The sequence below is a fragment of the Vulpes lagopus genome, chromosome 19, assembly GCF_018345385.1.
Source record: "Vulpes lagopus strain Blue_001 chromosome 19, ASM1834538v1, whole genome shotgun sequence".
Taxonomy (NCBI): Eukaryota; Metazoa; Chordata; class Mammalia; order Carnivora; family Canidae; genus Vulpes; species Vulpes lagopus.
In genome coordinates, this window is record NC_054842.1 from 16,571,622 (window position 1) to 16,593,323 (window position 21,702).

A 21,702-nucleotide genomic window follows, 5' to 3' on the forward strand; every position below is an offset into this window, starting at 1 on the left:
ATATCTACAAGTATTTTTGAGGTGGAGTCTTTTGTGAAACATTTTATAACCTCTTTTAAAGTGTGAAATAGCATCACTACATGGACATAATAATAATGCTTGTTGTTTTTCTTTTCTTTTTTTTTTTTTTTTTAACTCAGTTGATTACTGTTTAGTATTAATGAGATCAGGGTTCCAGGGTCAGACCCTTTTAGATTTTCCCCCAATATTCCAGTCATTTATATTCAGAAAAGCTGGTCCTTTAGGGGAAAAAAAAAAAAAAAAAGACAAAAGGCCCAAAGAAGTTTAGAAAACACTGGATCTAGGTCTAAGGTATGTAACAATAGTGTGTTTAGGGATTCATAATGTGCTGTTTTATAAAAGGGTCTGAGAAGTCCTAGAGTGTAGGAACCTGTGTAACTTGAATGTTTTTCCAAATATCTTGTAACCATGGGCTCTCCTGTATATGTAAACTCCCACATCATAAGGTACTAGTTGGGAAACAGATCTATACTTTCTAACAATTATAATTTTTAAACTTTTTTTTTTAAACAAATGACAGGATCCATCTCAGGAAGACAATCTGAAGAGCAGTGATCTCCAAAGACTGAGCATTTCAAGGTATGAACATTCTTCAAAGTTCAAAAGTAACGCTTTCTTCTGTAGGCCACGTGGATAGCTTACTGAGACTTGTTATGATTTAACCTTAAAAACAAAGGGATACTATTTGGGTACTGAATGTAATCTCTGATCACAGTGAGTTTATAAAAAAACCTTTAAAAAAAAAAAGATTTTCTTTATTCATGAGAGACACAGAAAGAGAGAGGCAGAGACATAGGCAGAGGGAGAAGCAGGCTCCTCACAGGGAGCCCAATGTGGGACTTGATCCCAGATCTTGGGATCATGCCCTGAGCAGAAGGCAGACACTCAACTGCCGAACCACCCTGGCGTCCCTATAAAAAAACATTTAACTGCTCTTCAATAGTTGGCTTAAACTTAAGTAGTGAAAGGTACATATATTGTTATTCCTTAAAATTTTTGAACATTCAGTATTTTAGATAGGGTTTTAGGGAGCTAGCTGTGTAGAAAGTATTCTGTAATAAGTCTTGATTTTGCATGAGGAATTATACATTCCCATATACAGTAATACCACCTTATCCTAAGGGCAAACTTAGGACCACATTAGTCCTTGGTATTGACTTTTTTTTTTTTTTTTAAGATTTTATTTATTTATTAATGACAGAGAGAGAGAGAGAGAGAGAGGCAGAGACACAGGCAGAGGGAGAAGCAGGCTCCATGCAGGGAGCCCGATGTGGAACTTGATCCCGGGTCTGTCTCCAGGATCACACCCCGGGCTGAAGGTGGCGCTAAACCACTGGGCCACTGGGGCTGCCCCTTGGTATTGACTTTTAAGAGAACTGTCCACTTTGTGTAAAAACAAAAGTAGGTATAAGACTTCAGGTATGTTACTTTAATTCTTTTTCCTTAAATATATGTCACTTTAATTTAACAAGTATTATGTTGCAAATTATTTTAGCATCCCTTCTGTATATGGATACTTCCATCCAGTGAAAAATACTGAATTGATTTCATTGATCATTTGGCTTCCGAAGTTTACTAAGCTAAAGAAAATAATGTGAAATGGTTCATACCTATTCCTATCAAAAACCTAATCGAAAAGAATCAACTAGGGCAAACAGCTTGAGGATTGCAGCCAATCTTCTAGATCCAGGGGATAGGCAAACTTTTTCTATAATAGACCAGCATATTTAGGCCTCGTGGGTCATAACATCTTTCTTCTGTCTACTAAACTCTGCCATTTGAACAGTTCTTTGGTTATGCCTTCAAATTCCATCTAACTTTATAGCAAGGAAGTTTTTCCTTTTTTAACAGTGTCTAGTTCAGTGTCCATGTAAGTTATTTCTGAGAGTTGTCTTTTTTGAAGATATATTTATTTTAGAGAGAGACAGGAGTGTGTGTGTGTGACCAGGGGAGGGGTAGAGGGAGAGGGGAGCAGACTGCCCGCTGAACATGGAGCCCGACACGGGGGCTCTGTCTCACAAGACGTGCCCTGAACCAAAACCGAGAGTTGGACGCTTTGAGCCACCCAGGCGCCCCATGTTTCTGAAAGTTGTCTTTATCAAAATTTTTTCTTCTGTCAATCTAGGTTTCCCCTCATTTTGTTGTATTTATCAGTTTTTAAGCCTCTTCAAACCATTTTTGAAAAAGAAGCAGGGAACAAATATGTAGGAATCCGTACATCAAATACAAGTACAAAGGGCTATCTATAAAGTATATTAGGGATACATGATACAGAATGAGACTTCTTCCATTCATGGGAAATTTTACATGATTTGGATCACATCTATTAAGAATAACTCAAAAGGCTGCACCCCTCCCAGTGTCTTTAAAACATCACATAACTAACAAGATAGTGAAGAATCTCTCTACACCAGCATTTAAGAGGAGGATAAAGGTCCAAGGAGAGGCTAGTTTTGGAGGCTGCCAGACTATATAATTGTTGCTTCAAAGTGCAGTTTTGAATTCTCTAAAGCTTAGTATTAAAGTATCAGTTAAGAGAAACAGTTTTTAGAAACAATAGCCTTAAGTTCTTATCTCTAAGAGTTACTTGTATGCTAAAAGAACTATATAATTAAAGCATGTCTTAATGACTTGCTAGTGCTCAAGTATACTTATGGTTTTATACAGGTTGGTTTGCATTTATTTTATGTAAGAAATATGGATTGCAAAACTGATGAGGTTTCCCTTTTCTGGTTAGTAACTAGAAAACTAGTAACCAGATTTGTAGCTTACCTCTTGGTACACTCTGTATCATGCATTTTTATGTTAGTCTCATTCCTAGCTACATTTTATCTTGTTTTTCCTTCACTTTACCATTTATATTGGTAAATGTTTCCACTATTTCCAGTTTATAGTCTTGTGTTTTACTAATATTTGTTAAGTTACCTCATCCACTTTTTAGTGGAACAATTCAGATGTAAGTTTACTATATTAACAAAACAATATATAGGAATGTTTCCATAAAACCTTTAAATACGGGTTTGTATATTTTTAAGGATTATTTTTCAGTTATCTATAAAACACCATTTTGGGGACTATTTTTTTCATATTTCCTCCATCATTTGCGAGGCAAACGAGGTACTATATTGTTGCCCTAAGATAGAGTGAACCTTTTTAATTATTGGAGGCCTTTTATGTGGTACTTCTTGTGTACAGCATCATTTAACAATCCAGTCAGAAATTTGGCCTGTAATCTGCCAGTGTTCTGTTTGGTATTAGCTTTAGGTCGTTCTCTGTTCTTAAATAGATCTAGGTATGGGGTAAACTTATACTGTAAACTTCTTAAAATGTAACTCTTAAGGAAATATGGATTAGGGTTAGTGTTTTTCAAACTGTGCTGTGTTCCTTAGTGGTCATGAAACTGTGTGTCGAGAAAAGCATTTTATACAAATAATGAACAGAACATACCAGAGTGTATTACACATAATAAGGGGGTATGTTTTTTCATAATTTGTTTTCTCTGGACTGCAGTATAAAATGATTCCTTGTTGTGCCTCACAACCAAAAATGTCTGGAAGACGCTTTTTGGGAATCACAGTTATCAAAATATACATTTCTCAGTGTTTAGCTCTTGGGTAAAATTAGTTTTAGTTCATTTAGGAGATGTAATAGTTCAGTAAATATTCAGAAGCTAAAGCAAAATACGAATGGGTGAAGTAAAAAATTAAGTAGATTTTTCTTATATGGAATACTTGTTTCAGTACTAAAGAGTTGGATGAATAATGTCAGTTAAGAAAACTGGGCTTTTACACAATTTGACTTTGTAAGCAGGACATGTACTCCTTCTTGAGATGTGAATAAGCAGGTTTCATTACTTTTAAAATTTAGAGGGTTGAAATTTTATACCCAAGGTTAAGACAGTTGTGTTGGCAGCCAGCATATTGGAAGTGCTTGGTAAAAAAAAAAAAAAAAAAAAAAAAAAAAAAGGAAGTGCTTGGTAATTGTATGATGGTAATGATATGAAAAATGTTACCCCAAAAGGGCAGCAGGCTGTCCTTAGGATAAATTAAAGATGGCTTTGATCAGCAACATGCTGGAGCATGGAATATGTATTCCTGAACCTGTTTCCTCACGCAGAAAATGTGGTTACCCAGCTTGCCAAGTTGGTGTGAGAACATGGGTAAAATGCCTAATGTAATAAATGTTCAACCGTCAGTTTGTTTTGTCTATTTTCTTTCGTAGGGTTCTCATTTGGGATGCTTTTTAGTGTTGCTTCTCAGTGCTCAAGTTTGTTAACTTCATACACACACATACACATGTGCTTGTATGTCGTTTATAGCAAAACTAAGTTCACACTCCGGGTTGGTGGGGGTGCCATAGCCAGCCTATACAGTCTCAAAAATACCTAGATAAGTTAAAGTTAACTGGAACTCTACTAAAGATTTGTGGACAATATGCCTTTTCCAGTCTCACTTAAATAATGATTTACATACTTTAGCGCATGATGAAGATGGCAGCACTTTTAAGTGTAAAGTGGCTGTTATTACTTTGTTATCCACAAGGGGGAGAGCTTATACTTAGTAATTTGTTTTTTTGGGGGGGGGGGTTAAACTAGCTTTTCATTCAGGTGACATTAAAGGCAAAAAAAAAAAAAAAAAAAGACTTAGATGTGTTAAACTTGGTGACCTAATTTTTAGTTTAACCTAATTTATAAACAGTCTTCATTAGAATTGGAAAATGTGTTTAGACACTGCTTTAGCACTTCCTTTATAATTGTTTCTCTTTTATTTTACACGATTAGCTATTTTGAATGATTGTGTTTGATATTCCAAGATCCAAACATGGTCTTTGGTATTTGCTTTTCTTTTTTTTCTAAGTTCAGGTACTGATTTTCCCTCTCATGCCAATAATTAAACAGTATTTTTAAACTGTATTATTCATATCATGACTGCATGAATTAGCACATATACAGTACTTAAACTTACTGCTGTGTAATGTGAGTAACTCTTTGGAAAGCATACTGAATACCCACAATTGCAGCAAAGAACCAGCAACTTTTCACACTTAAGACAGGTTCCTATGTGAAACATTCATTGTAGCATACATCTCAGATGTTTACTGGTGGAGTAGAGGTGGTTAGCTAATTTTTGTGAAGTAATTATTTCACACTTATCTAAAACCTGCAAAAAGCCCTGTGATTTTTAATAGACTACTGTTTGACAAATGACATTTACAATAGACTAAAACATGTAGATTTTTCCCCAAAGCAGTATAAAGTTTATTCTGCTTCTGAAAGAACTATAGTCTGAGTAGAATAGAAATATCCTGACCAAAACAAGGGCATGTAACCTTACATTCAGAATAATTATATTTGAGTAGATTTGTTGCTTTATAATTCAAATAGGATATTAGATTTAGATATCAATAGTATTATCCCCTGGTTTGTTTATAGCTAGATAAAAATCGACATTTTCTAACCTGATTATTATTCCATTTACACCAGTATCTTTAAGAAGGAATCACGGTCATTTGAATGCTATGAAATCAGTTGCTCAAGTTTTACATATTCTTGTGGAGCAAATATGACTACATACTGAAGATTCCAGTTTATTTAGTTGGCAATTAAAGACCCAGACAAGATCATGATCTTCCATGCTTAATGGAAGAATGAAACTTTCATAATTTAGGTTTAAAATAATTTATAACATCTCAGATAATAATTGAGTAAAATACATTATGAAAATGAGAGGCATTTATGAAGTTTTTGTTTCATATAATCCTCTATCTAGCCTTTTCCTTACCAGGAAATCATCTGGCTCTTCTTGTCTTATGCTGTCATGTCACATTGGTTTAGAACCAACAATATGAGACAACCCAGTCAAACATAAAAGAATGGAATGCATGAAACCTAAATTTTATTTTAATGTGGATTTGGGTATACATTCGGCAGTTGATATATTTCAATTCACGTCAAAACCAAATAAGAGATAAATATAAGTTAAAACTCTATACATGAATAAATGTCTCTTTCGTTTTGATCAGATTTGCAAATGAAGACCATACCCCTTACTTTTAAAGTATAGTCACACCACTGCACATTAGGGGCTATAATTAATAAGAAAACTTGGTTATATAATACTTTTTGTAATATTCTCCTGTTTAATATAAAGTTCAGTTCATGGCTAGAAATTAGGTCAGTATTAGTATTATAAATAAGATCTTTTCGCTTGTTCCAATGCCCTAATTATATTTGTTATTTAATGAGGAAGTTTTTAATTTGTATCATCTGGAAACTTAATTGGAGAAGTACAGATATGCTCATTTCTGTTTTAAAGTCACTCTTTTTTTGTCCATAAAGAAAATATAACCATTAACCTTTTTTGTAAAAACTATTTCAGTGATAATATGCAAAATGCATACTGGGAACTGAAGAGAGAAATGTCTAATTTACATTTGGTGACTCAAGTACAAGCTGAACTACTAAGAAAACTGAAAATCCCAACTACAATCAAGAAAGGCAAGTTAAATTCCAGCCAGACAGCTTGAAGAGCAATCGGTTATCGTTTCTTATCGAAATCTCTTTAGATGATTTTGATAAGCCGAAGCATATATAGTTTATAGTATGTTCACAGCCTACCTATTCTCTGCTTTGGCTTCATTCTCATACTGGTCAACTTCACACATAAAGGTGTTGCTGATGTGTTTTTTCTTCAGTACTGTATTCTTTTCCCCTTGTGGCTTTTTTTTCTCAGCCAAGTGTTGCTTATGTGTATAAGGCTGAGGTGTTAAGTTTGCTCTAGTTGACCTTTTACCACAACTCTTTTGTATATTAAAAAAAAAAAAAAAACACAAGATACCAAAACCTATTTTTCATTCCAGTGCTATAGACTATATCAAAGACCTAGCTCTTTATATTGTTTTGGAAAAAAAAAAAAAAAAAAAAACTTTGATCCATTTATGGGATTCTTTTCATTTGGCAAACTTAATTTTTCTTTCCATAAAGAATAGTTTATTTAGAATGGAGACTAGGTGTTCTCTCCTTATCCCTTTCAGTGAAACGAAAATTTTCATTGATTTGCTTTTCATATATAACTGCTTGGCTGACTAGACTTTTTGAGTTTTGGGCTAATGTAGTAGGGGCTACTTTGCCCAGACTGTTTTTATACCTCAGAAAAAAATCAGTGCATTTGTACTTCTTATTACATAATAGTTCTATTTCTGAAAAATTGTAAATTTGAATGCCCTAAATTTATTTTAAAGGAATGAGATATGAGTTTTCATAAAAAATAACTACCATCACCTTATTTAAAATTATGTACACCTCGTATTTTCCCTAAAGAGGGCACAAGAGAATTTTATAAATCTCCAGGAGTGTTTACCAGTAGGAAAAAGGAAAACTAAAGCCAGTTTCTAAAGTTATTTATGAATCAGGCTCTAACTTATGGTTCATTTTGCACTTGAGTTTTCCAGTGGCAAGGGTTACATATGAGGCAAATATATGTTGATGGAGAAGTTCCTTCTCCTAAAAGGAATGCAGAGTAATTCTGTAGGGAGTTGTCAGTGAGGCTGTTTGTTTATATAATAAATATAATTTCCAAAGAATAATACAGGAGAAATACTCTTTTGCATATTTGAAAATGACTCATCTTTGTGTCTCTTCTGAGCTGCTTAAGGCTGTCTTTTGGTTTATGGAACCATAAGTTTTCTAGCACAGTACAACAGTGACAGGTTCAAGGTTCCTTATTGCACATAACTTAATGCTGTGAGGAGTAGAGACAGACTTAAATCACCTTTTTCCCTGACCTAGAGATCACCCTTATCCAGAAGTTAAGCATTGTTACTTCTGGGTCCTCTACTCCTACCTCTCTTCCCAAGACAAAAGGAAATGAGCTTATTTTATAACATGGTTCAGTTTCTTATAATATTATAAATCAAAACTTTATTCTAATTCCTGGCATTTTGCCCTAGTTGGTTGAATTGGAAGGGGAAGAGAAGCTCATAAGCTCATACTACCATTATGTTGACTATCGCTAAATAAGCTTTAAAGCAGTTTGTTTTCTGAGCCATTATGTGTGAACTGAATATATTTTTTTCTTGATATGTTACTGTAACCAGAGAAATATGTGTTTAAGGAACAAACTGTTTTATCTCTAAAAGCCTTTGGATGTATATTAAAACTTCTTTTAGGCCTCATCAATTCACAGAACTATTTCTGAAAAAATTTACTTTTGAAGCACCTATGGAAAAAAGATTTGAGTAAGCAAAGGAGTATTTAACAAAATATTACTTAAAAAAAAAAACTAAGCTGTTCTAAAGATTTTATTATTTATTCATGAGAGACAGAGAGAGGCAGAGAACACAGGCAGAGGAAGAAGCAGGCTCCATGTAGGGAGCCCGATGTGGGACTCGATTCCTGGTCTCCAGGATCATGCCCGAGGCTGAAGGTGGCACTAAACCCCTGAGCCACCCAGGCTACCCCAACAGCTTAGTTTAGAGTGACCTGTAAACAGCCTTCCATAGCCACATTAAGAGCCAAGAAGGGGATCCTTACCTGTATTTTAACCTTATTGGTTTCCAACTTCTTAAACTGTGGAATTTTTTCATCTTCATTAATAGTTCTGTGATATAGGCAGGACAAGATTACTATGTTCATATTGCAGATGAGAGAAGTGACACCTGGAAGCAATTTAATGACTTAACCTCACGTCAAAATGTCAGTAAACAGTGATCTAGGATTAGAACTTGGATCATTTGTCATGTCTTCATTCACATTACAGTATCCCAGTGATCACGCTAACTTAGAAATATTAGTTCTAGATCCAACCAAATTAATGAAGTGCTACATATTTACTGTGCTACTGACAACTGACATTTAGTCTGTGCTTTCTTTTTAGCCTGTTCCCCAGTAGGATGCATGGAAGACCTTGGGAAAGACAGCACAAAACTGCACTTGGCGAATTTTACTGCAACATACAAAAGACATTCCCCCCTCTCACCAAACAGCAAAACTGTTTGCCATACGACATCTTCCCCTTTACCAGGAGATATAAAGGTTTTATCAGAGAAAGCAGTTCTCCAATCATGGACAGATAATGAGCGATCCATTCTTCATGATGGTACTAACTTTCAGGAACACAACTCTTATGGCAGAAATTCTCTGGAAGATAATTCTTGGGTATTCCCAAGCCCTCCTAAATCAAGTGAGACAGCATTTGGGGAAATGAAAAATAAAACTTTGCCTTTACCCAACCTGCCACCACTTCATTACTTGGATCAACATAATCAAAACTGTCTTTTTAAGAATTAATTCTGAAGAGATTCGTGACTTGGTCATGAGGTTACTGCATCTCAGAGGCTCTCTCAAGAAATTATTTAACAAACTGAAAGCAGATTTTGATTAAACTTTTGCAAGAGTTCTTCAGTATATACATTTGCACATACTGTTCCACATTATGTAGTTGATTTTCCAGTATGAATGAGTACCCTCCAGTTCCATGTTCTGGCTAAGAATCAGACATATGCTACTGATTAATAAATAAGGTGTTTCAGAGACCGTTGTACCTTCAATAGTAATTGTAAATAACAGCATCTCACCTAAAGAATGGAATTAAAGTTTTTTTAGACATGGTTTTATAAAGCATGTGAAATGCCTAAATACCCATTCATAAAAATAGGCCATTAATATCTGAGAAAAAATATAAGTCGCTTTAAGTTGCAAAAAAAGAACAAAAGGCAAAATGAGTAGGTTATGTTTCTATTGACCTTGTATTGCATAAAGATGAAAATTGTTATAGTTGAATAACAGTATCTCTTACAGGTTATTCCATCTCCATATGCTATTGTGTTTCAAAGTTTAAGACTTAAAATCGTTTTTTAATACGTGTTAAGACTTGAAATAACCTGATCATTGAAGCCAACTTTGTCCCATACATCCTTCAGAGCCTTACTGAAAAAAAAGTGATAAAATAGTTGAAAAACTATGTGGTGTGTAAAGTACTGTATTTCTAGATTATTCAATTAGAAGTAGAAAGAGCACCACAGAGGTTTCAGTCTAAATCTGTGCCTCTAGTGGTCCATAATTAAAATTAATATATGTAACTGGATAAAGTCATTTTTTTTTCAAAGGGTCTGTACCTGCTTGTTATGTAGAGCAACTTAAAAATTGTTAGACTTTTTTTGAAATTTAACATTTTACTCATTGAGATAGTGATTTTTTTTCATTAACCAAATTAGGAATTGTAATTCTATAAACCAAACTCTGTGCTGTATTGATATAGTACAATCATGAAATGTTCCCAGACTTTATGATTCTAAGTGGTTTATCATTTATAAACAAGGATATAACAAGGATGGCTTCACATGGAAATCTATCTAAATTCTTTCAGGGTGGTGTATTAGTAATATAATGTATTCGTAGGCTTGTACATCTTTTGCCTGAGATAAAGTGTTTCATGTAGGAGGCCTTTATCCTTTTTGATAGACAGTTTCAAATATCTTGTACTCAAAAGAATATCTCTGATCTCTTCTATATTAACTGAATAGCATACATACATAAACAATGTTCACCGTTCACCAGATATTTTTGTCTTTCTATTATCTTACTCACTTATTCAAGCTTGTCTCTGATTAATGGAATTGGTGTCAGATGCTGGAATTTATTCTGACCAATGAACACAGCTGACTCCAGGGAGTACAATCTCCTGCCAAGTAATAGAACAAAACCCAATATGCATAAAACAAATACAAGACTCCAGGCTTTAGCTAAAGGAAGCAACTACCTGTGTAATAACAAAGCAGCAGAAACTATTTCTCATGTGGCTGCATAGGCTGTATATTCTATAGAATCCCTAATGTAGCTTGCTGGTTTGCCTTTCTTAAAACCAAGGTTGGAAACTTCTTTGTAAAGAAGTCATATGAGATAATGGCTTGATTAATGTTTTGAACAAGGCCAAGAAATTAAAATAAATTATTTTTGTTTGAAATTGAAGCAAATGTGAAATACTGTCCTGCCTATGTATTCCAGGGTCAGGTAGTAGTTGTTCATTTGATTCGTGTAACAGGCATTTGTCTTATTAAACCAACTTCTTTTAAGTGGAAGAAAAGTTCTTCTATCTGAGCAAGAGGGTGGCTATCAAACATGTATGCTCTCAGAAATCAGGGGTTGATGTCCTTTACCGTGTTAAGTGCTAAATAAATGATATGTAAGACTCTTTAGCAAAGATTAACCAAAAAATCTGTTACCCTGCCACAAATTTTTATACTGTGTGCTTTATAATCGTCTCTGTTCTACATAAGATTCAAAGAGAAATGAGAATGGCCCATCTGTAGTTGATAATCTATTTGAGATGGTGGCAGGGAGGAAGAGGGAGAAACTCCAGCAGACTCCCTCCTGTGTGTGAAGTCCGATGTAGGGCTGGATCCCAGGACCCTGAGATCATGACCTGACCTGAAACCAAGATGCTCAACTGACTGCACCACCCAGGCACACCCCTGAGATGGAACATGGTATGTTGACAATACCACTTCTTTCATACTGTTAGAAATTTGCTCCAAAAGGCTTCCCTTGAAAATGTCTTTAATCCTTAGATTTGTGTAACCCAGTTCAGCATTTATACAACACAATGAAGAGGACACAAGTAACTACAAAAAGCCACTTAACTCCTTCCTTTTGATCTACTATTCATGAAAATAAAATCTGCATCTTCTCTAAAAGGAAACTGAGATTTTTCCAAAATGGAACCCAATTCCTAAGCAGAGCAGGGACATACCTATGTGAAACATTGAAAACCAAGTAAATAGGAAAAAAATCAAACTTAAAGACTTAAGATCAAATCACGCAAAACCAGTAATGATCTGATCTGGAAAGGCTACACTGACAAGGGTGGATCTTTAGTGGAAAGAAAATCTGTGCACTCTTTCTTAACAGAATAGTATCACCCAGAGGTATGCGTGAGCAAGCAAGACTACAACTGAGGCAGCTGTACTAAGAGAAGTAGACAAGTATGGTGGTGAGGCATATCTTGAAAGCTGTGATAAATGGTTTAGTTCCTGACATAATAGAGGAGTGAACATATTTCTATAACCTACTGTCTGGCACCTGTGAGGAAAGTGACTCTACATACATGAATTTTCCGCATAAACTTGAAGGTGGCTCCTCTGATTCTCCTCCAAATTATAAATTAGCCACAGATTATATATTTCACTAGCTTTTGCAAACTGTCTGCCTTTTCTTCATTTGCATCGTTAAAAACAAAAATTAAGGCCCTGTGCTCTAGGAAATGTACCAATACCAAAAGGCCAACAGAAGAATATAGGCTTGTTTAACCCCTATGGTATGTGGTCTCTAGGTTTCTATATTTGCTTTGCTTTTGTCTGCTCTAGTAATCTTCCTTTTGATCTGTGGCCTGGGAAAATGTGGTTTCTTTAGGTTTCAAATAACAGTTAAATAGTTTGAGCAGTTCACTTGTATGTTCAAGTAAGGAACTTGAACATCACATTGGTTTCCTAGGATCCTATCTGCTTTAAGTTCTTTAAAAAAAAAAAAATCTTCGAGCTGTTTAATGGGATTGGGGCAAAGTTAAATCTTGTCCTAGTATGTAGTAATTTCTATTTGTGATTTTAATGAGAACTATATATATAAATTTTACTTACCTGGAAACTGGTTGCAGCGGCTATAGTGAAGAGTTAACAGCCCATGGAAGAAAAGCAATTTTTAATATTAAAAAAACTCAACCTGGAACCAAGTTATTGGTTCCAGGTAATTTTTTTTTACATTAGCTCCTGAAATCATTAAAATATTTTCAGCAGCCAAATTAACAGGTCAGGGAAATATAATTCATTTTAGGAAATTTTCCATCAAACTTGTAAGTAAAATTAAATTCATGTACAAGTACTTTTTTCTTCATCTATTTCTAAATAATCATTTACTACTATTAATAACAACCATTAAAGAGCCATTTACCACATCTGAAGCACTGCCCTACATACTCTACTTACCTGCAATAAGCCTCACTGTAACTATGAAAATTATTTCCATGGTTACATAACTAGTGACAGAACGAGGAAGGATTCTGATTTCATCACTATTCTATCCTACGTTATTTACACCTTTGACAATTGTCCTTTCCAACTTTGATTACTTCTGGTCCCTATGTTTAGCCATTAGTCTACACACTGGATGAAAGTAATATAAGGTCTATATAGAACCCTAAAGCTCAGGATCACTGTTCCACAGATGTGATTGTGGAAAAATTTACAAAATATCCATGACAACCATGTAGATCATATCCCATTTCACTATTTACTACTCCCATCCCTTTTGATAAACCTGACTTTGAAATTTAAAAAAAAATCTTTATTCCAGATAAAATTAATATTTCCATAACTTAGGACAAAGCAAATACTTCTTTGAGTCCATTATTTCAGGTGATGATTTCCAGGAGTATCAGAGTTTCTGAGTATCAGAGTGTTTGCCTACATGCTTGTAGGAAGCTTCTGCAGCCTTTTCTTGGAAGGAATTCCAGTTTTTCTGAATTCTTCTCTTTCCTTCAGGTATTCCATTTTGCATTCTTCATAAAATGCTGGATCATTATAACTACAAGAAGGAAATGAAAATCTTTAAAAAACAAAAAACTCGGCAAGTGTTTAATACAAGCTTACTTTAGTAAAATTCCGACATTTCATCGGGTACAATCTTTAGAAGGTGATTTTAAGAAATGATCATAAATTTATTGCAAACATTAGGCTATTAAACTAGTTAAAGGGGAGGGGAACCAGGACAGAGCAGTGAGCAGCACAGCACCTGTCCTCAAGGAGCCTGTGAGGCTCTGGGAACAGACAAGTAAAGGCTGCACCACAAGGAAGTGTACAAAGCACTGTGTCGTAGGTGGGGCCCAGTGCACATGGAAACATTGGGAAGAAGCGGGGAGAGGACAGACAGCAAGTAGAAGTGTGGGAGTCGCACTGAAAGACCACATCCATCCATATTGGAGGTACAATGGATAGGCACCAAGATGAAAAACTGAGGCATGAAGAACAAATAAATCAGTTCCTAAGAGAAAGGGCCTGGGATTAAGCCAGATAGGGAAAGGGCCGCATCATGAAGGTCACTGTCACAAGAGGCTGGAATCTATGCTGAAGGCAGTGGGACACTATTAGCAGAGCAACTCAAAGATCAGTTTTGTGTCTTAGATGAAGCTGACAGCATGTGGCCAAAAGGTGGCAGCAGGGTGAGAGGCAGGATGCCCAGTAAATAAACTACCACAGTAATCCAGACAAGAATGATGAGGGCCTAAGCTCACTGAGAAGTTGTGGTGAAAAGGACAAAATGGATCTGGAGAAGATTTAGGTAATGAAATCACTAGGAAATAACCATTTAGAATTAGGAGACAAGAAAGACTCTAAATTCTAGACACATGATGCAGGAGGAAGAAAAGGAGGGTAGTTCAGTTTGGGACCTGAAGAAAGCGAAAAACTCACGACCCATAGGAACCAAATCCATGGGTGCAAACTGAGCTTTTGCAGACATAAGCATGAGAGAAGAGGGCACCTGTTTTAAGGAATCAGTTAAGGAACAAAAGGCTGATAAGAAACGAGATGTTGGGGGAACGGTAAGGAGTATAAAAGGGATGCCAGATAAAAGGGAATTTTACATAATTTTTGGAGAGAGTTCAAGTAAAGAGTGAAATTCACTGCATCTGGCTACCATGAACCCATTAGAAACTTTAGGAGGAGCAATCTCAGTGGAAGGGGGCAGAAGTGAGTCTGCAGTTTACAGAGGAATGAATGACGATGAGACCAAAAGAGAATAAATAAGCATTCATGTTGCAAAACATCACTAGGAAGAGAGAATGCTGTGGTTAACTTCATGGAATGTCAGTAGTAAAGCAGAGCACTTTATTCTAAGATGAAGAAACAGTGTTGAGACTTAAAGTCAAGTAAAATCCTTAAGTCCATTTACTTTCAGCAAATGTCACAACTGTTTCCTTCACTTTCTCTTAGAAGCAGCCTCCTCCAACTCTTCCCAGCGCCTTCCCCCAGAATAGACTACAAGCTCTTATTTTCTCCTATTTCCAGGGGAAAGAGATGAAAGGATATTAAATTATTAATATTCAGGTAACAAAAACTTAATACAATTTAGAAAGAGCTACCACTTATTAACTACCTACTATGTGCCAGGCATTGTTGTAATGAGTTTATGTACAAACCCTCACAATACTCCATGAGGAATAATTTTCCCATCTTTTGAGAGGAACTTGCCTGGGGCTGCACTGCACAGCTAGCTAAGCTCTGGCTGGTCCAGAGGGTAAGCCCAAGCTGGCCTCTCCACTCAGCACTCCTGTCCTTTCGCTCTAATGATACCCGTCTCAGAGGCAGAGATAATATGGCAAACTAAGAACAAGTTATTATGATGGCTAAAACTAAGATATAAAAATTTAATATATAAAAGAGAATTTAAATCCAGTCACAAAGAAGTTTAACAGGTTCATTTATTCATTATACATCTCTTGGGAGCATGAGGGAATAGAATTGAAGAAAAACAAGTTACAGAAGGAGATTTTACTCCTCTATGATGAAATGCCTTGTGCAGGTCCTGGCCCATAAATAAGGGTGTGTTTCCTCATCTAGAAATGTAGGGATTTAAAAAATTTAACCTCCAAGTCTTCTAACTACAGAATTCCAAAATAAGTCTGTAAATTTAAATACCTATGTACATGGTATGCTATCAAAAACGAAAACAAATATTTGATTCAGATATATATTCTTCTATAATTCCCTAAGGAAGCATCAAAACATGCTGACCTGTATGTTTCACAGGCTAGAGAAACAGTATAGAAGGAAATAAGAGATAACCAAAACTAAGACCTCACAACGGCCGTTAACAATACTAAAGTATTCTGCAATACTATGAATTGAATTGAATGTAGACAATAAAAAATGGGGAGATAAAACAGAAAGCACTTGGGGTGTCTGGGTGGCTCAGTCAGTTAAGCATCTGATTCTTGGTTTTGGCTCAGGTCAGAGTTGTGAGACTGAGCCCCACATCGGGCTCTGAGCTCAGCATGGAGTCTGCTTGAGATTCTTTCCCTCTCTTGGCCCCACCCCTGCTCATGCTTGCACATGCACTCTCTCTAAAACTAAGCTCTTAAAAAAAAAAAAAAAAAAAAGGAAGCACTTGCATTCAGAGAACTTTGCAAATTTTAATTATAATATTCAACTAAATGTCAGTGAACATGATATTTAAGAATTATTTTTAAATTGATTAACTTCAAAAACCTAAAATTACCTTTGTATCCTTCATTTGATTATAACTTCCCAAAAGTGAAATTCTATTAATCCCCAAATCACAAGGCTGACAAATCATCTAACTCAATACTTTTTCATTAGAAGAGACAAAAAAGCCCATCTATAATATATTCTACAGATCAATCTGTTCATGAAAAGGAATTTGCTAAGTCATATGGAAAATCCTGTATTTTTGTTTGCTGACCTCATATTCTTAATCAGATACAATGTTAGCTCACATACCTTAACAAGATCTTTAATAAATATGTTGCTTAATATTTAACAAACTGAAATCTCAGACTCAACTAAAAATATCAAAGATTTTATGGGGCAAACTACAGAATCTAGTACATGTAAGATTATCTACTACATATATTACATGCTCTTACCTACAACATATATTATATGCATACACACAGAGCAGCACGAACAATGTGGTGACTACTCACTGAGCAGTTAGACATTCTTTCAATGCAGAATTTTCTTTCCGGCATTTTACTACCATAAGGATTCCAGAGTCCTTGCAACATCTGGTAAAATCTGAAAAAGTGGAAAGAAAAAAAAAGACTTGCAGTTACATCAAAGATTTATTCGAGAGAAAGAGAGCAAGAGAAAGAGACAGAGACAGAGCGCACGCACATGGGGCTGAGGTGCAGAGGGGGGATGTCCCAAGTACATTCTGTGCTGAGTACGGAGCCCAACACGGGGCTTGATCCCACAACCCCAAGATCATGACCTGAACCGAAACCAAGAGTCATCCGGTTGTTCAACCAACTATACCACCCAGGCACTCCTAATTTTTAACAACTCTAAAATACTCATCAATTTAACATCTCTTACCCAGATTGTGCTTGGCACATAATACACACTCCACAACAGACATGCACATGAATAAAAGGCAGAATAGGACAAGTGCCATTAACTGCAGAAATAAAGGATGAACTCCAAAAGAGGGGACAGAGAACCTCTGAAGAGGCCTCACGGAGATAGAAGGGAAGCAGAGAATAAGTTAGATTTCTAACAGAGAAAAGGGATATCTTTTATAAGGAATGAGTATGAGAGTAACAGAGGAGTTGTTTCCAGACGCAGGCAACTGCTGTCTAGTCTCTGCATGTCACCTGATGGCATCAAGGCACCCTCTATAGGACAATCCTGTCATAGGGCCTTAATACCTGGTAATAGGGGTCCCACTTCATTCCTAAGTCAACTCTTAGATGCCCCTGAAGACCGCTTTCTGTCTAATTTCCATTCTGGTGTTTGCCTTTTAAGTTGTACTGAGCCCTTGGCATCCTGCCTCCTCAGCACTCTCACCCCAACCATAATCCAGTTTGCTTCGGGGCAGACTCAGTCCTGCCTTATTCCTTCCACAGGACAGTGCGCTTCGCGGCAGCTACTCCCTTACTTGTCCACTGGCTGCTCTAGTCTCAGCTCTGCCATTTCCAACCTGCTGTAAGTAATCAACCATTTCCACATCAGACTGAAATACACTATCTTCCTCACAAAGAAGGTGTAGGTAAAACATGTTTTCTGAATCTTTTATAACTCCTTTAATGCAAAAATCAAGATTTCCCTCTTTTCTTGAGTTATGCATTATCCTTCTGGTGACTAAAGAATGTAATTTGTAGGGATCCCTGGGTGGCGCAGCGGTTTGGCGCCGGCCTTTGGCCCAGGGCGCGATCCTGGAGACCCGGGATCGAATCCCACGTCGGGCTCCCGGCGCATGGAGCCTGCTTCTCCCTCTGCCTGTGTCTCTGCCTCTCTCTCTTTCTCTCTGTATGACTATCATAAATAAATAAAAAAATTGAAAAAAAAAAAAAAAAAAAAAAAAAAGAATGTAATTTGTAATTATCTTAAAGCAAGCAGGTAAAACAAAACAAAACAAAACAAAAAAAAGCAAGCAGGTAATTCAGGGGTCTCCAGAAGACAGGTAATACATACCAAAAATATTTTTAAACCCAAGCACACTGGAAATGATTGAGATTTATTAAATGCATAAAGAACTCATCAGAAGGGCTTTGCTGGACAAGAGCCCTACAAAACAGACATCTGTATCTATTTGAAGTGTCACAGCATACTCTGAAGGGTAGGTGGTAAAATGGGGACAAGGACAACAGATGCAGGAAATTAATTCAAATTTTTAATGTGTGTGATCACATGAAACTGGGTGACATGCAATAACACTCCACATCAAAGACACACAGCATGAGCTTCCTGTAGCTGCTGCTTCTCCACTGCCGGCAGTCCCACCGTTGCTCTCTGATGCCTGAACCCATCAGGTGTCTTTCTTTACTTCACCTACAGACATTCTGTCCCACTTCGTGCACATAAGCTGGACTCGGGAGCCAAATCAGACCAAGGCAATTGCCTTTGTGACCTTGACTAAGGACTTCCTCCAACTCAGAAAGGCAAAACAGACTTACAATCAGCTCACTGGAGATAAGTGGAGATGCTGAGGGGTAGCTGGCTACATGGCTCTCAAAAAGCCCATTAACTCTCACTCTGGAATGTAATTAGCATTCCTACATGTGAATTTTTCTATTTACAGCATGATATTAAGATCTACTTTTTACAAGCAACAGTTAGGATTCTGAGTAAGAATTAAGACTTGGGAACCCAGTTTGTGGGACATCTGGGTGGCTCAGTTGATTAAGCATCTGCCTTCGGCTTAGGTCATGATCTTGGGGTCCTGGGATTGATCCCCGTAACAAGATTCCTGCTCAACGGAGGTCTGCTTCTCTCTCTCCCTCTGTGCCTCCCCCCTACTTGTGCTCATGCCCTCTCTCAAATAAATTTTAAAAATCCTAGGCAAAAAAAAAAAAAAAAAAAAGACCTCGGATATCCTCAAAGGGAATATGTACATAAAGTTATCCCAGAAGTGACTAAAGCTGGCTAAGGTCTTCTTTAAGGGAACTGCCACATTCCATAGTGGTGAAGAACCATGGACTGATTGCTCTGCATCACCCAACCTTACTGTAACCTCACTAGACCTGCAGCAGACCAGTTCATGCTAAGATAGTGTCTAGAAGAAAAATCATTAGCATCATGAATTTGCCTAATGAAAATACACTAGGTGATCAAGACCCTTCTTTCCTGGAAATGCAAACACAATGGCTATTATCAAAAGTCCACTTTCTGAGTTTAATAAACCCAATACTTTTACATTTGATAGATCACAACATAATGCTTAAACACTATTATTTTCAGATCCATTTTTCCTAATATGAATAAAAATATTCTTGATAGGGAATTGATGTGAGATAGCATTTACGTGTTCTGACCACAATAAAGGCACAGTCTATATATTTTCACACTTGTCCAAATCTCTTCAGGAATAACCGTGACTGGCCTATAGCCTCAAGCTGTTTGTAAGGTTTTTGTCACTTGTTTAGCTACAAGAGTTTAATGAGGATCTTGCTTTCATACCATATTAGCATACGTTCATATAATAATGATGTTGCTAATACTGCCAACTGATTTCTAAAACAGTATTCTAAAAAAAATAATAAAAATAAATAAACAAAACAGTATTCCAAGGCATCCAAATAAATTCTTTGTCTTCCAATGCTAAATGTTATAAAGCTTAAATGCTCATATATAATATTACCATTAAAGATTATGAAAACAAAAGTTCATGCATTTAAGCATATCTTAAGGAAATGCAAATGAATATCAATAAACAAAAACAGACTAAAAAATTATTTCAAAATTTAAGAACCTAAAGAGAGCATTTAAGACTTTCTTTAAAATATTAAGAACATGGCACCTATTCTTCTCAAACTATTCCCAAAAATAGAAGAGGAAAACTTCCAAGTTCATTATACAAGAACAGTATCACCCCGATACCAAAACCAGATAAAGACACTACAAAAAAGGAAAACTACTGGCCAGTATCTCTGGTGAACATAGATTCTTAAATTCCCAATAAAATATAAAAACACTGATTTCAACAATACATTTAAAAATTCACAATAGTGGGATTTATTCCAGGGATATAAGAGTGGCTCATTATTCACAAAACAATCAATGTGATAGATCACATTAACAAGACAAAGGGCTCAAAAATCATTTGATCATCTAGACAGATGCAGAAAAAGCAGCTGATAAGATGTAAGAACAAAGGAGGTTCAGAGGGAACATACTTCAACATAATAAAAATCATATATGAAAGATCCATGGTTTATATCATACTCAATGGTGAAAAACAGAGCTTTTCCTAAAAATCAGGAACAAGACAAGGAAGCCCATTCTGCTTTTTTTCAACACAGTTCTGGGAGTCCTTGCTATAGCAATCAGACAAGAAAAATAAATAAAAGGTATCCAACTTGGTAAGGAAGAAATAAAACTGTCACTATTTGCTGATTACATGATATGGTACACAGAAGAACTTAAATACTCCATCAAAGAACTATTAGAAGTGATAAATGAATTCGGTAAACTTGTAGTATATAAAACTAATACACAGAAATTGGTTGTTTCTGATAATGAGGTAACAGAAACTAAAACCATTCCACTTACAATTGTACCAAAAAGAACAAGATATGTAGGAATAAACTTAACCAAGGAGGTGAAAGACCTATACCCTGAAAACTATAAAACATTGAGGAAAGAAATTGAAGACAACACAAATGGAAAGATATTCCATGCTTATGGATTGGAAGAATAAATATTGTTAAAATGCCCATAATACACAAAGTGACCTACAGATTCAATGCAATCCCTATCAAAATACCAATAGCATTTTTTCACAGAACTAGAACAAATAATCTTAAAGCTTATTTGGAACCACAAAAGAACCTGAATAGCCAAAGCAATTTTGAGAAAGAACAAAGCTAGATCACAGTCCCAGATTTCAAGTTATAATATAAAGCTGTAATAAAACAATATAATACCGGCATAAAAACAGACACAAAGATCAATTAAACAGAATAGAAAGCCAAGAAATAAACCCACACTTATACAAACAATCTTTGATAAAGGAGGCAAGAATATGCAATGGAGAAATGACATTCTCTTCAACAAATGGTGCTGGGAAAACCAAAGAGCTATATACAAAAGAATGAAACTGGACTACTGTCTTATACCATATACAAAAATAAACTCCAAATGGATTAATGGCCTAAATATGAGACTTGAAACCATAAAACTACATAAAACTCCTAGAAGAAAACATTAGCAGTAATCTCTTTGACATCAGCCTTGGAAACATTTTTTTTTTTTTAAAGATATGTCTCCTGAGGCAAGGGAAGCAAAAACAAATATAAACTACTGGGACCAGATCAAAATAAAAAACTTCTGCACAGCAAAGGAGACTATCAACAGAATGAAAAGGTAACCTACTGAATGGGAGAAGATATTTGCAAAAATTTGATATTTAAAAGAAATGTAAAAGCTTAGGGGCATATTCAGATTCATTATGTC

At 35.8% G+C, this 21,702-nt stretch overlaps 2 protein-coding genes across 4 annotated transcripts in view; one reads left to right on the forward strand and one right to left on the reverse strand.

The window, feature by feature from the left end:
• The window catches only part of AZI2 (5-azacytidine induced 2), a 40,987-nt gene extending 30,000 nt beyond the window's left edge, over window positions 1-10,987 (forward strand). For 2 of the 3 annotated variants that reach the window (XM_041733621.1, XM_041733622.1), the window contains 3 exons: window positions 542-600; window positions 6,399-6,517; window positions 8,895-10,987. In XM_041733621.1, the coding sequence (XP_041589555.1) occupies window positions 542-600; window positions 6,399-6,517; window positions 8,895-9,307 (591 nt within the window). In that variant the 3' untranslated portion in view covers window positions 9,308-10,987. The remainder of the gene's footprint in view (window positions 1-541; window positions 601-6,398; window positions 6,518-8,894) is intronic. The other variant, XM_041733623.1, reaches the window with a different exon arrangement.
• Window positions 10,988-13,332: 2,345 nt separating this feature from the next.
• CMC1 (C-X9-C motif containing 1) overlaps window positions 13,333-21,702 on the reverse strand; it is an 84,574-nt gene continuing 76,204 nt past the window's right edge. Inside the window, exons 3-4 of the mRNA XM_041733637.1 lie at window positions 16,734-16,824; window positions 13,333-13,594 (exon numbers count right to left, since the gene is read on the reverse strand). Coding sequence (XP_041589571.1) covers window positions 13,474-13,594; window positions 16,734-16,824 — 212 coding nt within the window. The 3' untranslated portion in view covers window positions 13,333-13,473. The remainder of the gene's footprint in view (window positions 13,595-16,733; window positions 16,825-21,702) is intronic.